At 40.7% G+C, this 18,063-nt stretch overlaps 1 protein-coding gene across 3 annotated transcripts in view; it reads left to right on the top strand.

The window, feature by feature from the left end:
- The window catches only part of LNPEP (leucyl and cystinyl aminopeptidase), a 39,490-nt gene extending 25,781 nt beyond the window's left edge, over positions 1 to 13,709 (top strand). For all 3 annotated transcript variants that reach the window (XM_082191415.1, XM_082191414.1, XM_082191416.1), the window contains exons 11-18: positions 1,408 to 1,496; positions 5,259 to 5,442; positions 6,761 to 6,917; positions 7,858 to 8,042; positions 9,876 to 10,037; positions 10,863 to 11,003; positions 12,426 to 12,507; positions 13,118 to 13,709. In XM_082191415.1, coding sequence (XP_082047541.1) covers positions 1,408 to 1,496; positions 5,259 to 5,442; positions 6,761 to 6,917; positions 7,858 to 8,042; positions 9,876 to 10,037; positions 10,863 to 11,003; positions 12,426 to 12,507; positions 13,118 to 13,249 — 1,132 coding nt within the window. In that variant the 3' untranslated portion in view covers positions 13,250 to 13,709. The remainder of the gene's footprint in view (positions 1 to 1,407; positions 1,497 to 5,258; positions 5,443 to 6,760; positions 6,918 to 7,857; positions 8,043 to 9,875; positions 10,038 to 10,862; positions 11,004 to 12,425; positions 12,508 to 13,117) is intronic.
- Positions 13,710 to 18,063: the final 4,354 nt, after the last annotated feature.

Raw genomic sequence — 18,063 nt, forward strand, 5'->3', positions numbered from 1 at the left:
GACACTTTTGGACATGAAGGTGGGTTTATACTGTCCACATAGGAGTGTCTGGGTTGCTGATGAATCTATTGGACATGAGTTCCACTTTGCTGTTCTTTTTACACACGGATTATATCAACATTTTGTGGCAGAAACCTAGTTCAAGGAAGTATATTTTTCGACTAGCCAAGGTTGTTGACATTGCCAAGAAAGGCAAGGAGATTAAATGGGGGGGGGGATGGCATAAAAGTTTGTGCCATAATATAAAGGTGGAGTATTAAACTGGAGGCATTTTGTACATTCCAAGTTGCACAAAAGTGCAAATGACTTGTATCCACCCTCCCCACACACTTTTTCTGGTGTAAAATGGAATGTTGGAATTGCTGAACTTCTCCGCAGAGAAATCCATGAATTCCACCTCCTTTGTTATGCTGGGAAATGTCTTGCATTTAGAATGATGGCCCCAATCCCGCGAAGAGCAGCTGAGGTTGCACATGCAGAGTCGTTTTAAAAAGCTAAAACCCAGCTATTAGGTAAAAAGAGGGAAGGTGGCTACTGTGATTTTTCACATCTCTTTCTTTGCCTGAAACGCAGAATGGCCCAAATATTGTATAGTTGGAGAATTTCTTAACACGTCACTGCTGATTGTGGCAATTGAATGTCTTCGTGAAAAGAACCTTGTGTTATTTGAATGACACTTAAGGCCAATTGCTACTTACAAATATATGCAGAAAAGCAGAATGGGAGGAGAAAATTGATTGATTTTAAGTGTATTACAGACCATGAACATAAGAGCTCCTTGTAGATCTGTGGTTTTGTGTGTGCATTTGTACAAAACTGATTTGCTTCTACAAAAGCAAATTGCTTAGTGAACCTGTAAAGCACAAGATTTGTAGGCACAGGTTTGGTCTTGATCTTTATAACTGTACCCTCAACTAATTCTGTTAAGTTTAATAAACAGTGCTTCTGCACACACACACAGAAAGAACTATCAGTACAGTGGTACCTCGGGTTAAGAACTTAATTCGTTCTGGAGGACTGTTCTTAACCTGAAACTGTTCTTAACCTGAAGACCACTTTAGCTAATGGGGCCTCCTGCTGCCGCTGCGCTGCCACTGCACGATTTCTGTTCTCATTCTGAAGCTAAGTTCTTAACCCGAGGTAATATTTCTGGGTTAGTGGAGTCTGTAACCTGAAGTGTATGTAACCAGAGGTACTACTGTATCTGTTTTTTCTTTTAAGCTACAGTGCATAAGCAAACTCGGCCCTCCAGATGTTTTGGAACTACAATTCCCAGAATTCCTGACCACTGGTCCTGTTAGCTAGGGATCATGGGAGTTGTAGTACCAAAACATCTGGAGGGCCAAGTTTGCCTATGCTTGGGATAAGCAGTCTTTAACACTGTGTAAACACTTTCTCCTCTTCCAGTTATTTGTGGAGCATTCCTCTTTCTTATACCACCAGCAATGACAGCTTACCCTACAATTCTCACAATTATTTACTGCAGCAAAAGTCAGGTATGTTATGTTTTTGAAGGCTTTTGTCCTCCCAGATGGTAAAGTCAACCAATGCACAAATACGTTCTTAATGTGGAATAGTTTTCCCCTGGAGAGTTTCCAGAGCCAAATGATGAGCATCTTTCAGAAGCATCATCGTTGATCTTTGATGGCTAGTGTTGGAACAAGGGTAGGGGGCTTTTTAGGGTTTAATTTCTGTAAAATAAATGTTCAGTGTTCAGAGCTTATAGTTAAGAAAGAAAGTGCATATGCCCTCATTATTTTCGGTCTGCAATACAATTTATTTACTTCATTTACATAATTTGTTTGTAGTCAAAACACTTTTGGGGGGGCATGGTTAGGAAAGGGGGGGCATACCAAAATGATTATTTTCTTAGTTGTAACACACTAAGCATTTTAGGATTTTAAACCTCTGAATTAGTACAATTTCTGTAGCAACTAAATTCTGTAGCTTCTGACTGGTTACACCTTGTTAACCAAGAGTGCATGCAATTCAGGTTTTCCTAAAACCATATGCTCCCCAGAAAATTGTTAGGCAAGCGTTTGCATGATGGGCTGAAATAATTTCCATTATTTTCCAAGAGAACATTTTAACTCCATGCTTTCTACTTCCATGCTTTCTGCCTGAAACTGCTGCAGCCAATCAGCAGAAGGCAGATTAGGTTTGTCCATTCTCTCCTGCTCCCTGATTTGTCCAATCTTTCTCCCTCCCTCCATAGTTTCTCCCCAAAATGGCTCCTGGCCACCAGCAAAACTCAAACAATTAAGGAAGTGGGCAAACTCTAACTGTTTGGATATCTGAATCAGCAGTTTGTATAGTGACGTTTAGGTATAATTCTTTGTGTTCGGATAACGGAGATTTTGGATAATGAGTGTTCTGATAGCGGGACTTGTGTGTATTTCTGTCCCTCACCGAATACCGTATTTTTCGCTCCATAAAACGCACCAGACCATAAGAAGCACCTAGTTTTTGGAGGAGGAAAACAAGAAAAGAAAAAAATTCTGAATCCCAGAAGCCAGAACAGCAAGAGGGATCACTGTGCAGTGATCCCTCTCGCTGTTCTGGCTTCTGAGATAGCCGCACGAAGCCTCTTCAGGGCAGCGGGATGAAGGCTCCCCCCTGCCCTGATGAGACTTCATGCGGCTAAGCCAGAAGCTAGAACAACAACAGGGAGCGCTGCGCAGCGATCCCTCTTGCTGTTCTAGCTTCTGGGATAGCTGCGCAGCCTGCATTCGCTCCATAAGACGCACACACATTTCCACTTCCTTTTTAGGAGGGGAAAAGTGAGTCTTATAGAGCATAAAATATGGTAATTTTGGCAATAAAAATTCATCCTAGAATTTTAGTGGTAGTAATCTTTTTACATTTGGATACATTTTGTCCCCCCCAAAATATAATCTAATTTTCAGGTGCATTTTATTTGAATAATGTTCCCTCCCTGACTTTACTAGTGCTCACTTCTGATTTGGCTCTTTATGAGTTGGCGTATGTTAGAGCAAGGAAATGTCTCACCTAGTATTATTAATATTAATATTATTTTACTTACGGTACTTGTATATGACTTTGGGAACTTTGGGAAAGTTGAAGCATAACATGATAAAATTGCAAGAAACAAGTAGTTTAAATTGCGTTTGCTTCTGGTGTCTGTAGAAGATAATTTTTAACCAAGATTGCAACTGAAGTTTAGAATATGAGACTTGAAAATATACATTTTCCCAGTTTGGATTAATTATGAGCCAATCCCAAATCTCTTCAAAGGTCAAACACAGCTTAACATTAGTACGACCTTCTTCCCCTCAGACATTAACGTGGTCGCAGCAGTGAGGAGTCGCTGAAATGGCCTTCATTTGTTAGGTGCCAGGATGCCTGGAAATTGCAGCTTCTTTTAAGTCCTTCGTAAATTGTACTTTCCAAAAATCCTGCCACCAAAGCATATTCTCAGCAGCATCCCAGCACCAGGATTTATGGAAAGTAATTTCTCAAGGCTTATATTTCTTGACAAGGCTTTGGAAACCTTGGAAATCTACGATACCCTAGAAGCAAATTGTCTGGGACTGTGTTCCTGTAGCATCTAGGGGCAAATGAAGACTGAAGTCTTTCTGTACTGCTGCCAGGCAAGGCTTTTGTTTTTGTTGTTCTGGAGGGACGTGGTCAAGAAGAGTTTGGGTTGGGAAGGCCTCTAGGTCTGCTCTCTTTTCAAGGTGGATGAGGCAGCTCAGGATGGGTTGGAGAGGGAGTTTTGCATTCCCAGTGACATCAGTAGTCTAGTCAAACCTAGAGTCCAGAATGGGTCTGAGCATAAAATGAACTCAGTGGTCCATCACGATTAGTTGTTTTCTTTAACCAGGTTAGGATGTGAAAAAGCAAAACCAGTTCATCTAAATAGGGGTCTTCCAGCTGCTTTAGGACTGCAGTTCCCATCATCCCTGACCACTGGTCCTGCTAGCTAGGGATGATGGGAGTTGTAGTCCAAAAACAGCTGGAGACCCAAGTTTGGGAAACCTTGATCTAAATGAATAAATGCTGTTAAGCCCGAAAAGGACTTATGTGACTCTCAGCTAATTAGTGAGCCTCCCTTGAGACGAACAGTACTTTGATGTGTAGCCTAAACCTACCTTCTCTTTGCCTGGAGGTACATTCTTAGATATAGCAGACCTGCTTCATGGTAGAAATTGGAATTAAGTTTGTAATGGATAGCTTTCTGTAACCTGGCTCCTCTAAAATATAAAAGGATGGGGCAATGGTGCCAACCACAGAGACTCAAGTAATTCACTTCTGGACAGATACATTTCTATAATTGAAAACTGGTTTCCAGAGAAGATGAAAGCAGCGTGTGTTAAAAATATATACATATCCCACTGCCAAAATCCAGGCTGCTGCATAGTTGAGAAGTTAAATATGCTAATGAAAAGCAGTAAACCTATTTTAAGGAGAAAGGGTTTAAACCAATGCCATCCACAACATTTTCTGGAAAAAGCCTGCAAAATTGTACCATTGGTAGGTAAGTTGACTTACAGAATATATCTTTGTACCGGGATTAACTTTAGAAAGCTTTATACAAGGATGGGATTCCTCCCCGTTTTTTTATATAGTGTGAGGTGAAATGCAAGACTGGATTCAACACATTAATATGCCTATCAAATGTGCTAAGTTCTCTGCAGTTGATTCTTTTTTTCTGGCCCATGTGGCCATTCAGCAAATAAATAAAACTGAGTACTTCCTGTCACCTCTGTAGGTTGAGAGGGAGTGATCCCATTGGAGGTCTCTGCCAGCATTACTGTTAATAGCCTATCAAGACAGTATTAACTTTGGGAATAGAATATGTGCATCAGATCTTGTGATGCATCACATTTCACAGTACGCCACGAGTTATAGTTATTTCCTCTCTTCCCTTTTGCATGGCTGCTGGGAAGATTGCAGGTAGCAGGGCAGTTTGCATAGGTATTTTGCTATGTTGCCATATGTAGTGGCATGCAATAATGGCACATTTGTCCAATGAAGGCTTGCCATGCACACTGTCATTGTCTCAGATTGATTGCTGATAGTATTGGCTGCAAGTCAGTTGTAGCTAAGAGGTGATCTGCAGCTGTAACCATTGGCTGGCTCCTACTGCTCCCAGTAAAATTTAGGAAGGCAGAGAGCTTCTTAAATGATGCCAGTGAAGTGTTATTGTCCTGATATACTCCTAGAAATTTGCAAGTGATCTGAAGACTGAATCAGTTCAGTGCTTTCTTACTCTCCTCCCTTTCCCCCTTTCCTAGATGTCGTTGAACTTCCAGGTGAAACGCAGTGGGTGAAATTCAATGTAGACTCAAATGGTTTCTATATTGTACAGTATGCGGAAAAGGACTGGACTGCTCTAATTGACCTGCTGAAGACGGAGCCCACTGCTCTGAGTTCCAGAGACAGAGCCAATCTGATCCACAACATTTTTAATCTGGCAGGGTAATTCTTCTAAGTTATTACATTGAACTGTGATATAAAGGGTAAAGGGGACACCTGACCATTAGGTCCAGTCGTGGCCGACTCTGGGGTTGCGGCGCTCATCTCGCTTTATTGGCCGAGGGAGCTGGTGTACAGCTTCGGGGTCATGTGGCCAGCATGACTAAGCCGCTTCTGGAGAACCAGAGCAGCGCACGGAAATGCCGTTTACCTTCCCGCTGTAGCGGTACCTATTTATCTACTTGCACTTTGACGTGCTTTTGAACTGCTAGGTTGGCAGGAGCAGGGACCGAGCAACAGGAGCTCACCCCGTCGCGGGGTTTCGAACCGCCGACCTTCTCATCGGCAAGCCCTAGGCACTGTGGTTTAACCCACAGCGCCACCTGCGTCCCTTGAACTGTGATATATATGTCTTCAAATCCAGAGTCTTAAGATCAAACCTTCTAGGAAAGGGGTGGGGAAGCTTTTCTGGCCCACGGGACATATCTTTATCTCCCCACCACTGGTAGGCAAGGCTGCTCATCTGTCAGTCACCTGGAAGTCCAGGTTGTTGGGACTTCACTGTGCAGCAGTCGACTAGTTAAGAGCCTTTGGTTTCAGCACAATTCCATGCAAACCCCTTCTGATCCAGTAACTGGGTTTTCATGGAAAACCCTGCTAAAAGGGAGGTTTTTTCTTCTTCATTTTAGTAGGTGATGCAGGGTTTAAATCCTTTTGCCTTGGCTTCATGTGCCTGGTTTTTGCTGGGAACGAATGCACACAGCCATTGCAGGATCTAACCCTTCCTTCTGTCCATCTGCTGTCACAAGCAGGCAGATGAGTGTGGTTGGGGGAAATGACCTTGTGGGTCAAACTGGACCGCCTGGTGGGCTAGAGGGATAAAGGAGAACCTTATCTAATCTGGATGTGTTCATTTTTTTTACCTTTTGTTAGCCTAGATGTTCACTGTTGTGCATAACAAAACTCTTTAAGTATGAAATTGCAAAGGTTTTAGTTTAGGATCCTTCTGTTAAGGGCGAGAAATGGCGAGTTTGCAAGAAGAGTGAAAGATGCAGGAATTTAATCCAGTGTTGTTTGATAGATCTTAACAGCACTTTTGGGGGCTTATCAATAGAATGCTATAATGAATCAAACTTCTCATCTGTTATGGAGGTTTTGCCTCCAGAATAAATAAATCTAATAATATGAAGAAATAAAGCAAATCAATTTTATATTTGAAGAATTTATAGCCTGTACCACAAACAAGTTCTTTTACATTTGTTTAGACTTATCAGAATACTTGACAATATCTTCTTCTTGTTGTTTTTGATGCCCCCTTTAGACTAGGAAGGGTGTCTTTGGCCAAAGCCTTTGACCTGATTGAGTACCTAGTGAAAGAAAACAGCACTTCTCCAATCATACAAGCGTTGGACCAAATGAACCGTATCTTCAACCTAGTTGAAAAAAGAGGAATGCAGACCCTTTCAGCGAGAATATTGGTAAGTTACTGAAAGCAGGCAGGTGGTGGAAACTAGATATGAAGTTCATACCAGGGCAAAATAGTTTGTACTACATGGAAGGACAGTTTCTAAATCATACTGTTTTGTTGTGGTTAGTGTTAGAATGTTGGGTGAGTTGCTTATGAGCTTTCCATTTAAAAGCATGTTGTATTTTCTCAGTAGATGTAAATGCCATTTGTAACTTCTGAACCCCAACTGCAAAGAGATGGATACCTTAGATAAAATAGAATTATTATTATTGTTGTTGTTGTTGTTGTTGTTGTTGTTGTTAGGGTCCTCTTAAATTTGTAACCAGCTGTTTTCTGCTCTATAATCATATAGCAAAGGAGGAGAGCTTCTATTCGTGTCCATCCCAAACAAACCATTTAGTTTTTAAGGGGCCACAGCATTTTTGTCTAACATTTCAACCATGCAGAAAGCATACACCTTAACAATCAAATAATTTGGTTCCACATGAATCTGCTGATTATTATTATTCAGTGATAATGTGGAATGTGTGCCTAGCAGAACTGTCACTGTTTCAGCTCATGAACTCTGCAGACCAGACAAATAAAAAAGATTTTACTGAAAGTGGGGTTGGGGGGGGGGAGTCTATGAAAGTGAGTTAAAGATGGTGTGACTGGTTTTATGTGCCTTTTAATATAATTCATATAGATTTGAACTAGCCTATTGAGCCGCAGGTCATTCAAAGACTCATTGGGCTCATTTTGGTGCCAGTTGAGAATTGAGCACATGTAAGACAGTGAGGAAATTCTTTTCAGAACCGAATGGCAGACTTGTCAGAATGGAGCGTTAGATACAGGAATGTTGCAAGGAGCTGTGTGATTTGGGGTATGTTTGCAGTTTATAGTCTTCAACCTAGCACAAGCGTATTGTGACAGAGTTTGCATAGTGAAAACTTTTCCTCTTTATTCTCCAGCATAAGATGTTACAACTATTTAAAGACAAGATTAATCAACAGAAATGGACAACTGATGGGACCCTTTCAGAACAAGAGCTGAAGTCAAGTTTGCTGACCTTTGCCTGCACCCATAATTTGGAAAACTGCAGCACGGATGCTACCAAACTATTTAATGACTGGAAAGATTCCAATGGCACAAAAAGGTAAAACACAGACTTGCTCTTTGGTTCAAGCTGCCTCTTCTGTATTATGGCATTCAGAAATAGTTTTCTATTACATAGTCTCAGTGTAGTCAAGCATCTTGCAGCCTGACGGGTTTAAATAGAAATATGGATCAGCATCTCTTGGAGCTGTGGTTTTGCTCCTTCAGGTGAGCTCCATGATTAAGCACTCTCCAGCTTTATATCAGGGGAAGAGAACCTGATCCGGCTTGTGGGCCAGATTCTCATCTCTTCATCTTCTCACAGACTATATATGAAAACTGGCTGGAGCAGCCTTCATGTCACCCACCTGACATCACAGTGGCATCAGGTGATGATCATCGGGACTTGAAAGCACCACACAGGGCTTGCAAAGAGCCCTCTGTGGTGCTTTCAAAGTCCTGCTGATCAAGCTTGAAGCCAACACTGATGGGCAATGAATTCAGGCCTGCTTCTGCAGGGATCAGCTATGCAGTCCAACTCCCCATGGATGTCTCTGCTGCCTCACTCCTGATGTTTCATAGGCTTCTTTGCAGCGGGTGGAGAAGCTTTGTGGTTCCATGGGCCAGATCCTTATCAGGAAGGATCTGCCACACGGGCCAAATTTGACAGATAAGTGGGACCTCCCACCAGTCAATCACATGTCATTGGGATAATAATAATAATAGGGACACGGGTGGCGCTGTGGGTTAAACCACAGAGCCTAGGACTTGCCGATCAGAAGGTCGGCGGTTCGAATCCCCACAATGGGGTGAGCTCCCATTGCTCGGTCCCTGCTCCTGCCAATCTAGCAGTTTGAAAACACATCAAAGTGCAAGTAGATAAATAGGTACCGCTCTGGCGGGAAGGTAAACAGCGTTTCCGTGCGCTGCTCTGGTTCACCAGAAGTGGCTTAGTCATGCTGGTCACATGACCCAGAAGCTGTACGCCGGCTCCCTCAGCCAATAAAGCGAGATGAGCTCCACAACCCCAAAGTCGGCCACGGCTGGACCTAATGGTCAGGGGTCCCTTTAACTTTACTACTACTACTACTACTACTACTACTACTAATAATAATAATTTTATTATTTATACCCCACCCGTCTGGCTGAGTTTCCCCAGCCACTGTTGGATCACTTGCACACTTAAAACTCCCAAGGAACCGTGTGGAGATGTGCAAAAGACTTTGCATATCTCCCCACATTTCCTCTTTGAATCCTGCTTGTTGGAGGTTTAAAGGGGCGGAGCACACAGACTTGCAAAGGCTTTAAGGCAGCCTCCACCCTCCCATTTGAGCTTCTGGAGGCTCAGGCCAGGAGCAAGGGAGCTGTCTTAAAGCCCTGTGGAAAAGCGCTGTTTGCAGCAGCCACCTCCCCTTCATTGAAATGTGGGAGAGAGTTACCCCTCACACTACTGCCTACCTGCTCGCAGCAATGGTTAGTGGAGAAGTGGGGAGGAATGGTTGCTTTGCAGAGAGCTGGTCCTTTGCAAAAGTGCTCTTTATAGCAGCTCTGCTTTTCCTTTAAGCGAGTGGGTGGTGATGGGGAGTGTCCCCCCCTCACTTCTGCCACGCAAACACACACATACTGACTAAAGGAGAAGTCCAAAGGGTTTTCATCCCTGATAAGCAGTGGCTAAATCCTCCTGCCTTGGCTGCTATATCCTATTCTGTGCTTGGAACAGGGCACATAGCCAGTGAAGGATCCCTGTCCTCCCACTCATCGGATGACTTCAAATTAGCCCCTTGATTAAGGACTTACTGGGATAAGCCATGGTTCATATCATGTTAGCTAGTGCTTTGATGTGACTTACTCTTTTTAGGCTGTTCTTATAAAGGTTTGCACTTTCTCTCTGTAGCCTGCCAACAGATGTTATGAAGATCATATTCACAACCGGAGCAAAAACTGAAAGTGGCTGGAACTATCTTTTAAGCATGTATGCATATTTGGCGTCTGAACCAGAAAAACTCAAAATCCTTGAAGCATTGGCCAGTGCAGATGATGTTAAAAAACTGATATGGTATGAAGCCGCATATATTACACATATAATCATAAAGAAAATCCTAAGATCAATTTCTATATGTCACTGTTACAGGAAGTCTAAAAAATATGTGCAGCATTTAACACACCTTCCCTTCTTTGACCTTTTGCACTGACAAGAGAGATTTCGCTCATTGACTTTAATGTCAGGGCAAGTTTTGACTTGGCAGCAGCTGTATGTGTGTGGGGTGTGTGCGCTTTCTCTCCTTGCTTTATGGACATGTGTTATACATTGCTTCAAAACTTGAGGCTACAAGTTACCTTTTCTTGTGCTGTCCTTCCTTGAAATATTTAGGTATACTTGTAGGAACAAATTTCTAGAATAAAGAGTTTAATGGACTCCTAGAATTGTAGAGTTGGAAGGGACCACCAGGGTCATCTAGACCAACCCCCTGCAATGCAGGAATGTTTTATCCAACATGAGACTCAAACTCACGACCCTTCCAGAAAGTTTTTCAGTTTGCAGTTAGAAAAACATATGCTTCTAATTTTCAGTTGCAAGGTTACTGAGGTGTTTTCATTCGAAGTTTCTGTATTTCACTTATTGTCCAATGAACATAGAAAAGTTTCCACCAGTTCCAGCAGTAAAAAACTACACATTCTATAGGACATCCCAGCTAAAGGGTGGTTCAGATTTCTTTGCTGAATGAATGGACAGGTAGTATTTGCATATACAAACATAGACATTTTTAGTTGTGAGGTGGCCCTCATTGGCCCTGCCCCCTTGCAGTATCTGTTATAAATTGTCTAGATCTCTAAAAAGAATGCACATGTGCCTGTAATCTGACTCTGTTTTGCTTCATAGGTTAATGCAAACAAGCCTGGAAGGAAGCATCATCAGATCACAGGATCTTCCAACTGTTATAACCACAGCCAGTCAGAATTTGCCTGGACACTTACTAGCATGGGATTTCGTTAAGGAGAACTGGGATCAGCTTATAAGGAAGTAAGGCTTTCCTTGAGTTCTTGTAATAAAATTCTGTCTTTCTTCTTCCTTCTGCTACACAGAGAGAGAGAGAGAGACGTGTACATATAAAACAGGATTTTTACTGGCACTAAATAATCATGCCGTTCAGGTCTTGCCCTAGTGCCTTGGGTGTTGCTGTTTAGAATAAACACCTACTGAATAAAAGATTTTAGCACTATAGCATGTGCTACGTGGAGACTTGCTGGGTTGCTGAAGCTGCATGCAAATCACGGTAACTCACCAAAAGCACATTTCACTGCTACTTGAGTCTTTTACTTCTTTTGAAACACCTCAAAGCACCTCAAAAACTCAACAAATTTATTGTGGCATAAGCATTCCTGAACTACAGTCCCATTTCACCATACTCATGAAGTTTCAGGCACATGGACATATGGCTGGGGGTGGATCAGAAGGAGAAGAAATGCTGAAAAGTTCAGGCACTTGTGTTGCGGAATTGTGGCTATTTATCATTCTTTGTGCCAGTTTAATTCCTTCAGTGTCCCCGGTATAATTAACCTGTTGTCTCTTGATCTATAAAAAGAGTTATTCTCAGTGTGTGCTCTCTGGCTTTGTTCCTTGTCCTCTGGAATTGTGAAAAATACTGTACTTATCTGACCAGAGCCTTATTTTACTTGAATACTGAACCACTTTTAGTTTTGGGGTTCACCTGAGCAGGATTCTGCCCGAGCCACCCCAATTGTTGCACGGATCTCAAAGGCAATTCGGGTTGATTTGGATGTTTAAAAGCCTGTGCAAGGCTGCCTTTCATGAAAACCATTGCAGCTATCCTTTGGCAATATGATAGGACTTGCACCTTCAAAAGAACTGCCATGCCTGCAGATTTCACCCCATTCTGCCAAAAAAGAAAGTTGTAGAGCATTCATTTTGTAAAAAAAAAAAAAAAAAAAAAAAAAGCATAGATAAAGCACCAAAGGTGTCCTGTAGGTCCATAATTAGGTAGGCTTCATCTACTTAGGAGGGGCTACTGTGACTACAAATTTCATCTAATTCTTTCAAAAGATAAAAAGTTATAGCCTTAAAAAAAAAAGCCCCCAAATGGGAGAAGCACAATGCAGAGGTTTTTTCCTCTTCTTCAAATTAGGTATCAGATTTGGATCCTGAGATTAATCAGGGAGCCTTCAAAGTGCTTTGGGCCAAATCGGACTGTTTTCTGGAGCATGGAATCAAGGTCCAAACGGTGTCTAGCATAGTCAGTGCACACCATTACTTACTTTGTATGTCTAATAGTTTAGCAACCAGGAATAACAGATTTCTTTAAATGCTGAATACTTTTAAGAATGTTAAATACTGTAATTCACCATGAGCTTCCAAAATAGGTAAGACATGAATTGAGTTAAATATGCTTTGAATAAACGTTTGATTCATTCTCGTAAACTTCAGGTTTCACCGTGGATCATACACCATGCAAAGTATTGTGATTGCGACAACTTGTCAGTTCTCAACACAAGAACATCTGCTTGAGGTTTGTTTGAATAAAGTATTCCGAAGAGTGTTGGGGGGGTAGGAATTATAAAATAGAAGCTGGAACATTGCATATTGCTCTGTTACTGCTGGCTTTTAGTAGCTGTGTATTCTTGGTACACAGCAATGTGGAAGATGACATTTAAAGTTTGAGTACTGCTGGTGAATTAACTGCCTTTAATCACACAAGTAAAATAAGGAGTTAATTAAGCTTAAGGTTGGAAGGGACCTCAAAAGTCATCTAATCCAACCTCCTGCTAATGCAGGAAATCTGTTCCTCCATCCCTGATGGATGGCTATCCCAGCTGCTCAAAAGCATCAAATATAATAGTCTACCACCTTCTGAGACAGCCTCTTTCGCAGTCCTTCAGGAAGTTATTCCAAATGTTTACGAAAAAGGGAGATTTCAATAAATAGTTTGGATTTTTAAAATTTACTTGGTATGCATTGGTGTAACTAGGACTAAATTAGAATAGGCAAATTGTCCAAGTCCTAAATGAAGGCTCCTCCTCGCCACTAACCCCCCTGTTGTGCCACTTGGAAGCACAGGGGTGAAGTTAGGTTTTTTTTATTGTCCTTACATATTCCTGTTACGTGCGTTGCTTCTGCAGGTTAAGACATTCTTCGAATCCAAGTCGGAGGAGACTGCTCAGCTACGGTTTGTTCGAGAGGCCATTGAGAGGATTCAGCTGAATATCCAGTGGATGGAGAAGAACTTGGAGACGCTGGAGAAATTGCTATAGTGATCGCATCCACCAGAGTCCATGTTAGCCACTTAGAATGTGGCAGTTCTTGCTCTTTTGTGCAAAAAGGGGTGTGTGCGAAAAGGGACAGTGCAACTTGCTTTGCGCTGCGAGGGTTAGAGTTAGCTCAGGGTACATCTCTTAAGTTGGCACTCTTTGCAGTGCTTGTAGACGAGAGAGAGAGTTGCTAATCTAAGGGAATGTTCGTTCATTGACCAAACATTCATGCAAAACAAAGACAGTAACTTGTCATGGAGCCTCCCTTCCATCATAGGAAAATCCAGTTCTACTTTCTACATATTGAATGAAAGTTGAACAACAGCAACAAAAAAGAGCAGCTAAACGAGAACTCTCCTGTGATCTGTTTTCTCTCTTTGCAGGGTGCTGTCTAATCAGACTTCCTCAATGTCTGTAGCTTCTTGAATGGTAAATATTGTACCTGCTCTGAAGCAGGTTTTTTTTTTTAAAAACGATTATAAGCAGCTGCTAAGACACACAATATGGAAGTGAACAACTAAAGTGAAAATGTTGGATTTTGGGAAGCTCTGAGTTTCGTTTTATCAAAGTAATTTCTAGACATTATGCAAATATCAGAAATAATGTAATTATTGGTAGAAATCTCTTATTTTTGTCTGCAACATGGCTGGGTGCTACCAGTGCCACGTAGTGAACAGCTTTTTTTGCAAATAGCTTTGTGAGGGGAGTTTTCAGTGTGCAATTGATCAGAGTAAAACCCCAAAGATTTTGACTCCTATCTCGTTAGGGTACTTATAAAAAAAACCAGTTTCCATTGTTGTTTGGCTGACACTATAGAACAGAGTGTTCTGATTGTTCTGGTTGATTTGATGTTTTTTAAATACTGATTTTACTTAATATACTTCTCCCAGAGGATCCTCATTAATACATGCTGTGGAACCTTGTTAATCTCCAATATTTAAGTGCTACAGCGCTCCACTTTTCTATGGTATATTAGCCCAATACTGTAAAGCTCACTTCATTTCCTTGTAAGTTGTCCCGTGATTTAGAAACAGCTGATAATATAACTTCGAAACAAATGAGCCAAACTAAGGGAAATGGCCAAAGGTTGTACGGTCTCAGTTTTTGAAACAGTTTTGGGCTACTGTGAAGAAAGTCATGATAATTTGTTCAAGAGAAGCATTCAGAACTTACCACGCCATAGTTTTATTTTTCGCAGAGCTTTCAGTGCATATCCCCTCTGTGTTGATTTCACAATAAATGCAGTGAAATGGTGGCTTTTTCAGATAGGTTGAAATTTGCAACAAGAGGAGAAAAATAATTGTATACATTAAGGTAATAAAGATTTAATACTTCTGGGTCTCTAGTAGACTGAAGTAGAAATTCATCAATTTCTGCTTCACTTTCTAAAATGGCCTCAGAGCTTCTCATCTTTCAGTGGGAAACATTACTGTGCATTCATTCTTTGATTGGGAGGAGATAATTATTGTCATGAACTCTGCTTGTTGGTTAGTGCTTGAATGGCTTTGCCTTCCCCCCTCTTTCTGGCCTGTAGTCCACTCCTGCAACTTCACCCCTTTCTATTTTTTTTCATATAATAATACTGATGGTCAAGATTCTGTTGCTTCCCTTTTTGTTTAAGGGCAGGGAGTCACTTGAGGCTGTCCTCTATTTATATATAGATGCGCTTGCTACTGGAAATGTGAAATGTACTTGAAAATATAGTGCACCTGCCTTCTAGAATTAAGACTGTATTGTTTAAATTAAAGCGCTGTTGGATTAAGAGTATTTTTCAATTATTTATTTTTTAAATAATGGGTTTTGGAATGTGTGACATTTTCTATTTAAACAATATTAATCAAACTTGTCTGGACCTAGGATTCAGTCTGTAGGAGAAGCTATAAAAACTCGTCAATCTTCCAGAAAATACTAGTGAGATCAAGGTTTAATGCCAACTCCTGGGTACCATAATTACTTCACTGCAAACTGGAGGGATTAGAATCCTCCCCCCATTTTATTTTATTTTTTGTAAATTCAAGCTGTAAGTGGCAGCTCACAGGTATTGTATCTTGTTTTAACCTAATCTTAATCTGTTTTGTGGTGTCTCTTTCAGGAGAAAAATGCACTGTAGTAATAGAGTATATATTTTCACTAGCTGAATTACATGTGGAGTTAAAGAGTTTTCTACTGTGTTTAAGAGAAATCTAGGGCTAATGTCTAGTTTGGGTGTATTCCTTCTTTGTGGTAAATTTTCTGTTCCGTTAAAGTAATTGACTTCAAATTGTGTTCGAGATTCATTTTGTTAAGATTGTTTTTCTAAAAGCAATCCCCTCGGTGTAGAAATATAGTTTAGAAATTTGAAAACTGTGTGTGCCCCCCCCTGTTATTCAAATACTGAATTTAATTTTAAGCTTTTCTTTGAGGATCTTGTATGAAAAGAATCTGAATGGTATTGATCTTGGTTGTGCTTTTAAATCAAATAGTAATGATTCATGTGCCTTAGAGTATATTGTAATGATTGCACAAGGAATATGTTAATGATATATAAAAGGATGTCTGTTTATTTAAAAACCCTCCATTCACAATATTTTACTGCTACAGAAATGTGTAATTATATGCATACTCGGTGATAGGAAAACCATTCAGAAGTACTTTCTGGTTCTTTTGAGACTGGGAGTCAAGGAACATAATTCACATTTCTGTGGTGCTCCATTGTGCAGCCACAGAACTTTTACACCATGCAGTAAATTGCCTGTTCTCTTCAGTGTTAGGAAATGTGTTGTGCACAGGACACTGGAAACATAGAAGTATGCTTTTTTTGCTATGTATGCATCCAAGCCCTGGATTTGGGGGATTGTAACGAAATAGGCTTCCATCCAAATTGTCTGGCTTAGCGAATTTATAGGTCGCACCTCCAGCTGTTTTGTCTTCACACAATTTAAGCACAACTTCAATGTTACATAGTTAGACTTATTGCCGCCCCCCTTGGGTAAACGTTATCCAGCTATTTAAAGATCAATACACACATAGAAACATGTATCTACCATGTATGTACCACACACCTAATGTTCACAAATAGAGAGTTTATCTTCTGTACATCTTCTTTAAATGAAAACCAGATGCCCATTGTTCCAGTGATGTTCGCCCATTTAGTGTGATGTCTTATAAACATACAGCTGTATTCACCTAGGTTCCTCTTTCAGATTTTGGGGGTTGAGGTTAGCAGAGCATGCAACGTTGCGAAAGGGCTGCCAACCACAGTCCTCCTCTGCCCCCCACGAGTTTAATGAAAGCAGGATGGGGGTTGTGTGTGAAAAGCTTAAGACTCAATTACTTAGAACCAACTGGTGACAGCCATTTATCAGCTTTTTCTGTGTGGTGAGGTGAATGGTACAAAAAAGTCCCATCTCTCCTACCGCCTTCGGATTGCGGCTTCCACATGTCATCAGGCTCAAACATTAGGATTTTATCATGCAGAATCGTACCCTCAGAAACAAAGGGGAAACGTGTGGCACTTATAAACAAGTTTTGACGCAATATCTAAAAAACATTTGTGTTTTGAGCTCCTGTGCAAACTTCAGGTAATTCTGGAAAATGCTGCACGAATATCCGTACACACTTAAAGCTTCTGAACGGGTGGAGAACTTTGGAGGGGAAAGATGTGCTGCGTTCTTTAGAATTTCCTGAAGTGGTCACAGTAGCTTGAAACACACCAAATGTTCATAGAGAAATCTACATTCAAGTTGTTTATAAGTGCCTTGAAACACCCCGTCTGTGTGTCTTTATCGTTAGATACAATTCAGGAAAGGGATACACAGAATATAGGATATCTGAAATCTCCTCTAGCTAAAGCAGTGGTACATAGTCTCTCAGAAGCATCAAGCTGCTTATATTTGCAGAAACAGCTTGGCTGAAGTTAATCTCACAAAGCTGCTGCATATACCTGCATTTTAACTGTAAAATCTGTATCTTTCTAGCTGTGTGAGTGAGGCGTGCGTGGGGATGTAGGGATGGATATGGCAGGTTTGTAATGGATCCTGTTGCTTAAAAACGTTGCCTCCCCCATTACATCTTGCCATATGTGAAATCAGGCGTGCATTGTAAGGATAATACTCTTAAGGAATGTGGCCTTAATTTTTCCTTACTAGCACCATGCTGCAGGATGCTGACCTTTGAGCTGATTTTGTATTTATATTGCTGTGTATCTTTCACCTGTTCTCCATTAGAACATTCCTCCTCCTGATAGATTGGCTTTCTTAAATCTCTTCTGGAAGATGTTATCTTTCATTGCACTCTGAAATTTAAAAGGTTGCCTCATTTAAGTGTATGCTTTGTATGCATTTCATGAACTGAAACTCCAGTGAATTTTTAGATACGTGTTCCTTAATTTCAGTTTCAAAGGCTTTGCTTAGATGCATAAAATAATTCCTCTTCCACCCCCATGCACACACTTTTTTTTAAATGCATGGATAAACTCTGCTTTGTTCTGATGCTCCTAAATGTTTACAATGTTTTATCTTTTGTTTAATGAAATGTTTAAAGTTCTAGCCACCTTAAAAAAAAATTTTTTTGCCATATTAAGTTCTCAGGTCTTAGCCTTCAATAACTTAAACCTCCTAGAATTGCTGTGTTACTTAAACCTGCTGTTTTGAAGTAGAAATTCAGATCTTTGCACATGACAACATCTCTTTGATCAAAAGCAATGGTCTGGCATCTTTTTTAAGTTAGTCATGGCACCATGTAGCAAATTACTGTAAAAATCTAAAATAGTTACCTTTTTAAAATTGGAATGAATGATGGAGTCTGAAGTCTTTTAATTTGCAAAGTCTTCAGAAAAA

This window comes from Podarcis vaucheri (assembly GCF_965113315.1).
Source record: "Podarcis vaucheri genome assembly, chromosome: 11".
NCBI lineage: Eukaryota > Metazoa > Chordata > Lepidosauria > Squamata > Lacertidae > Podarcis > Podarcis vaucheri.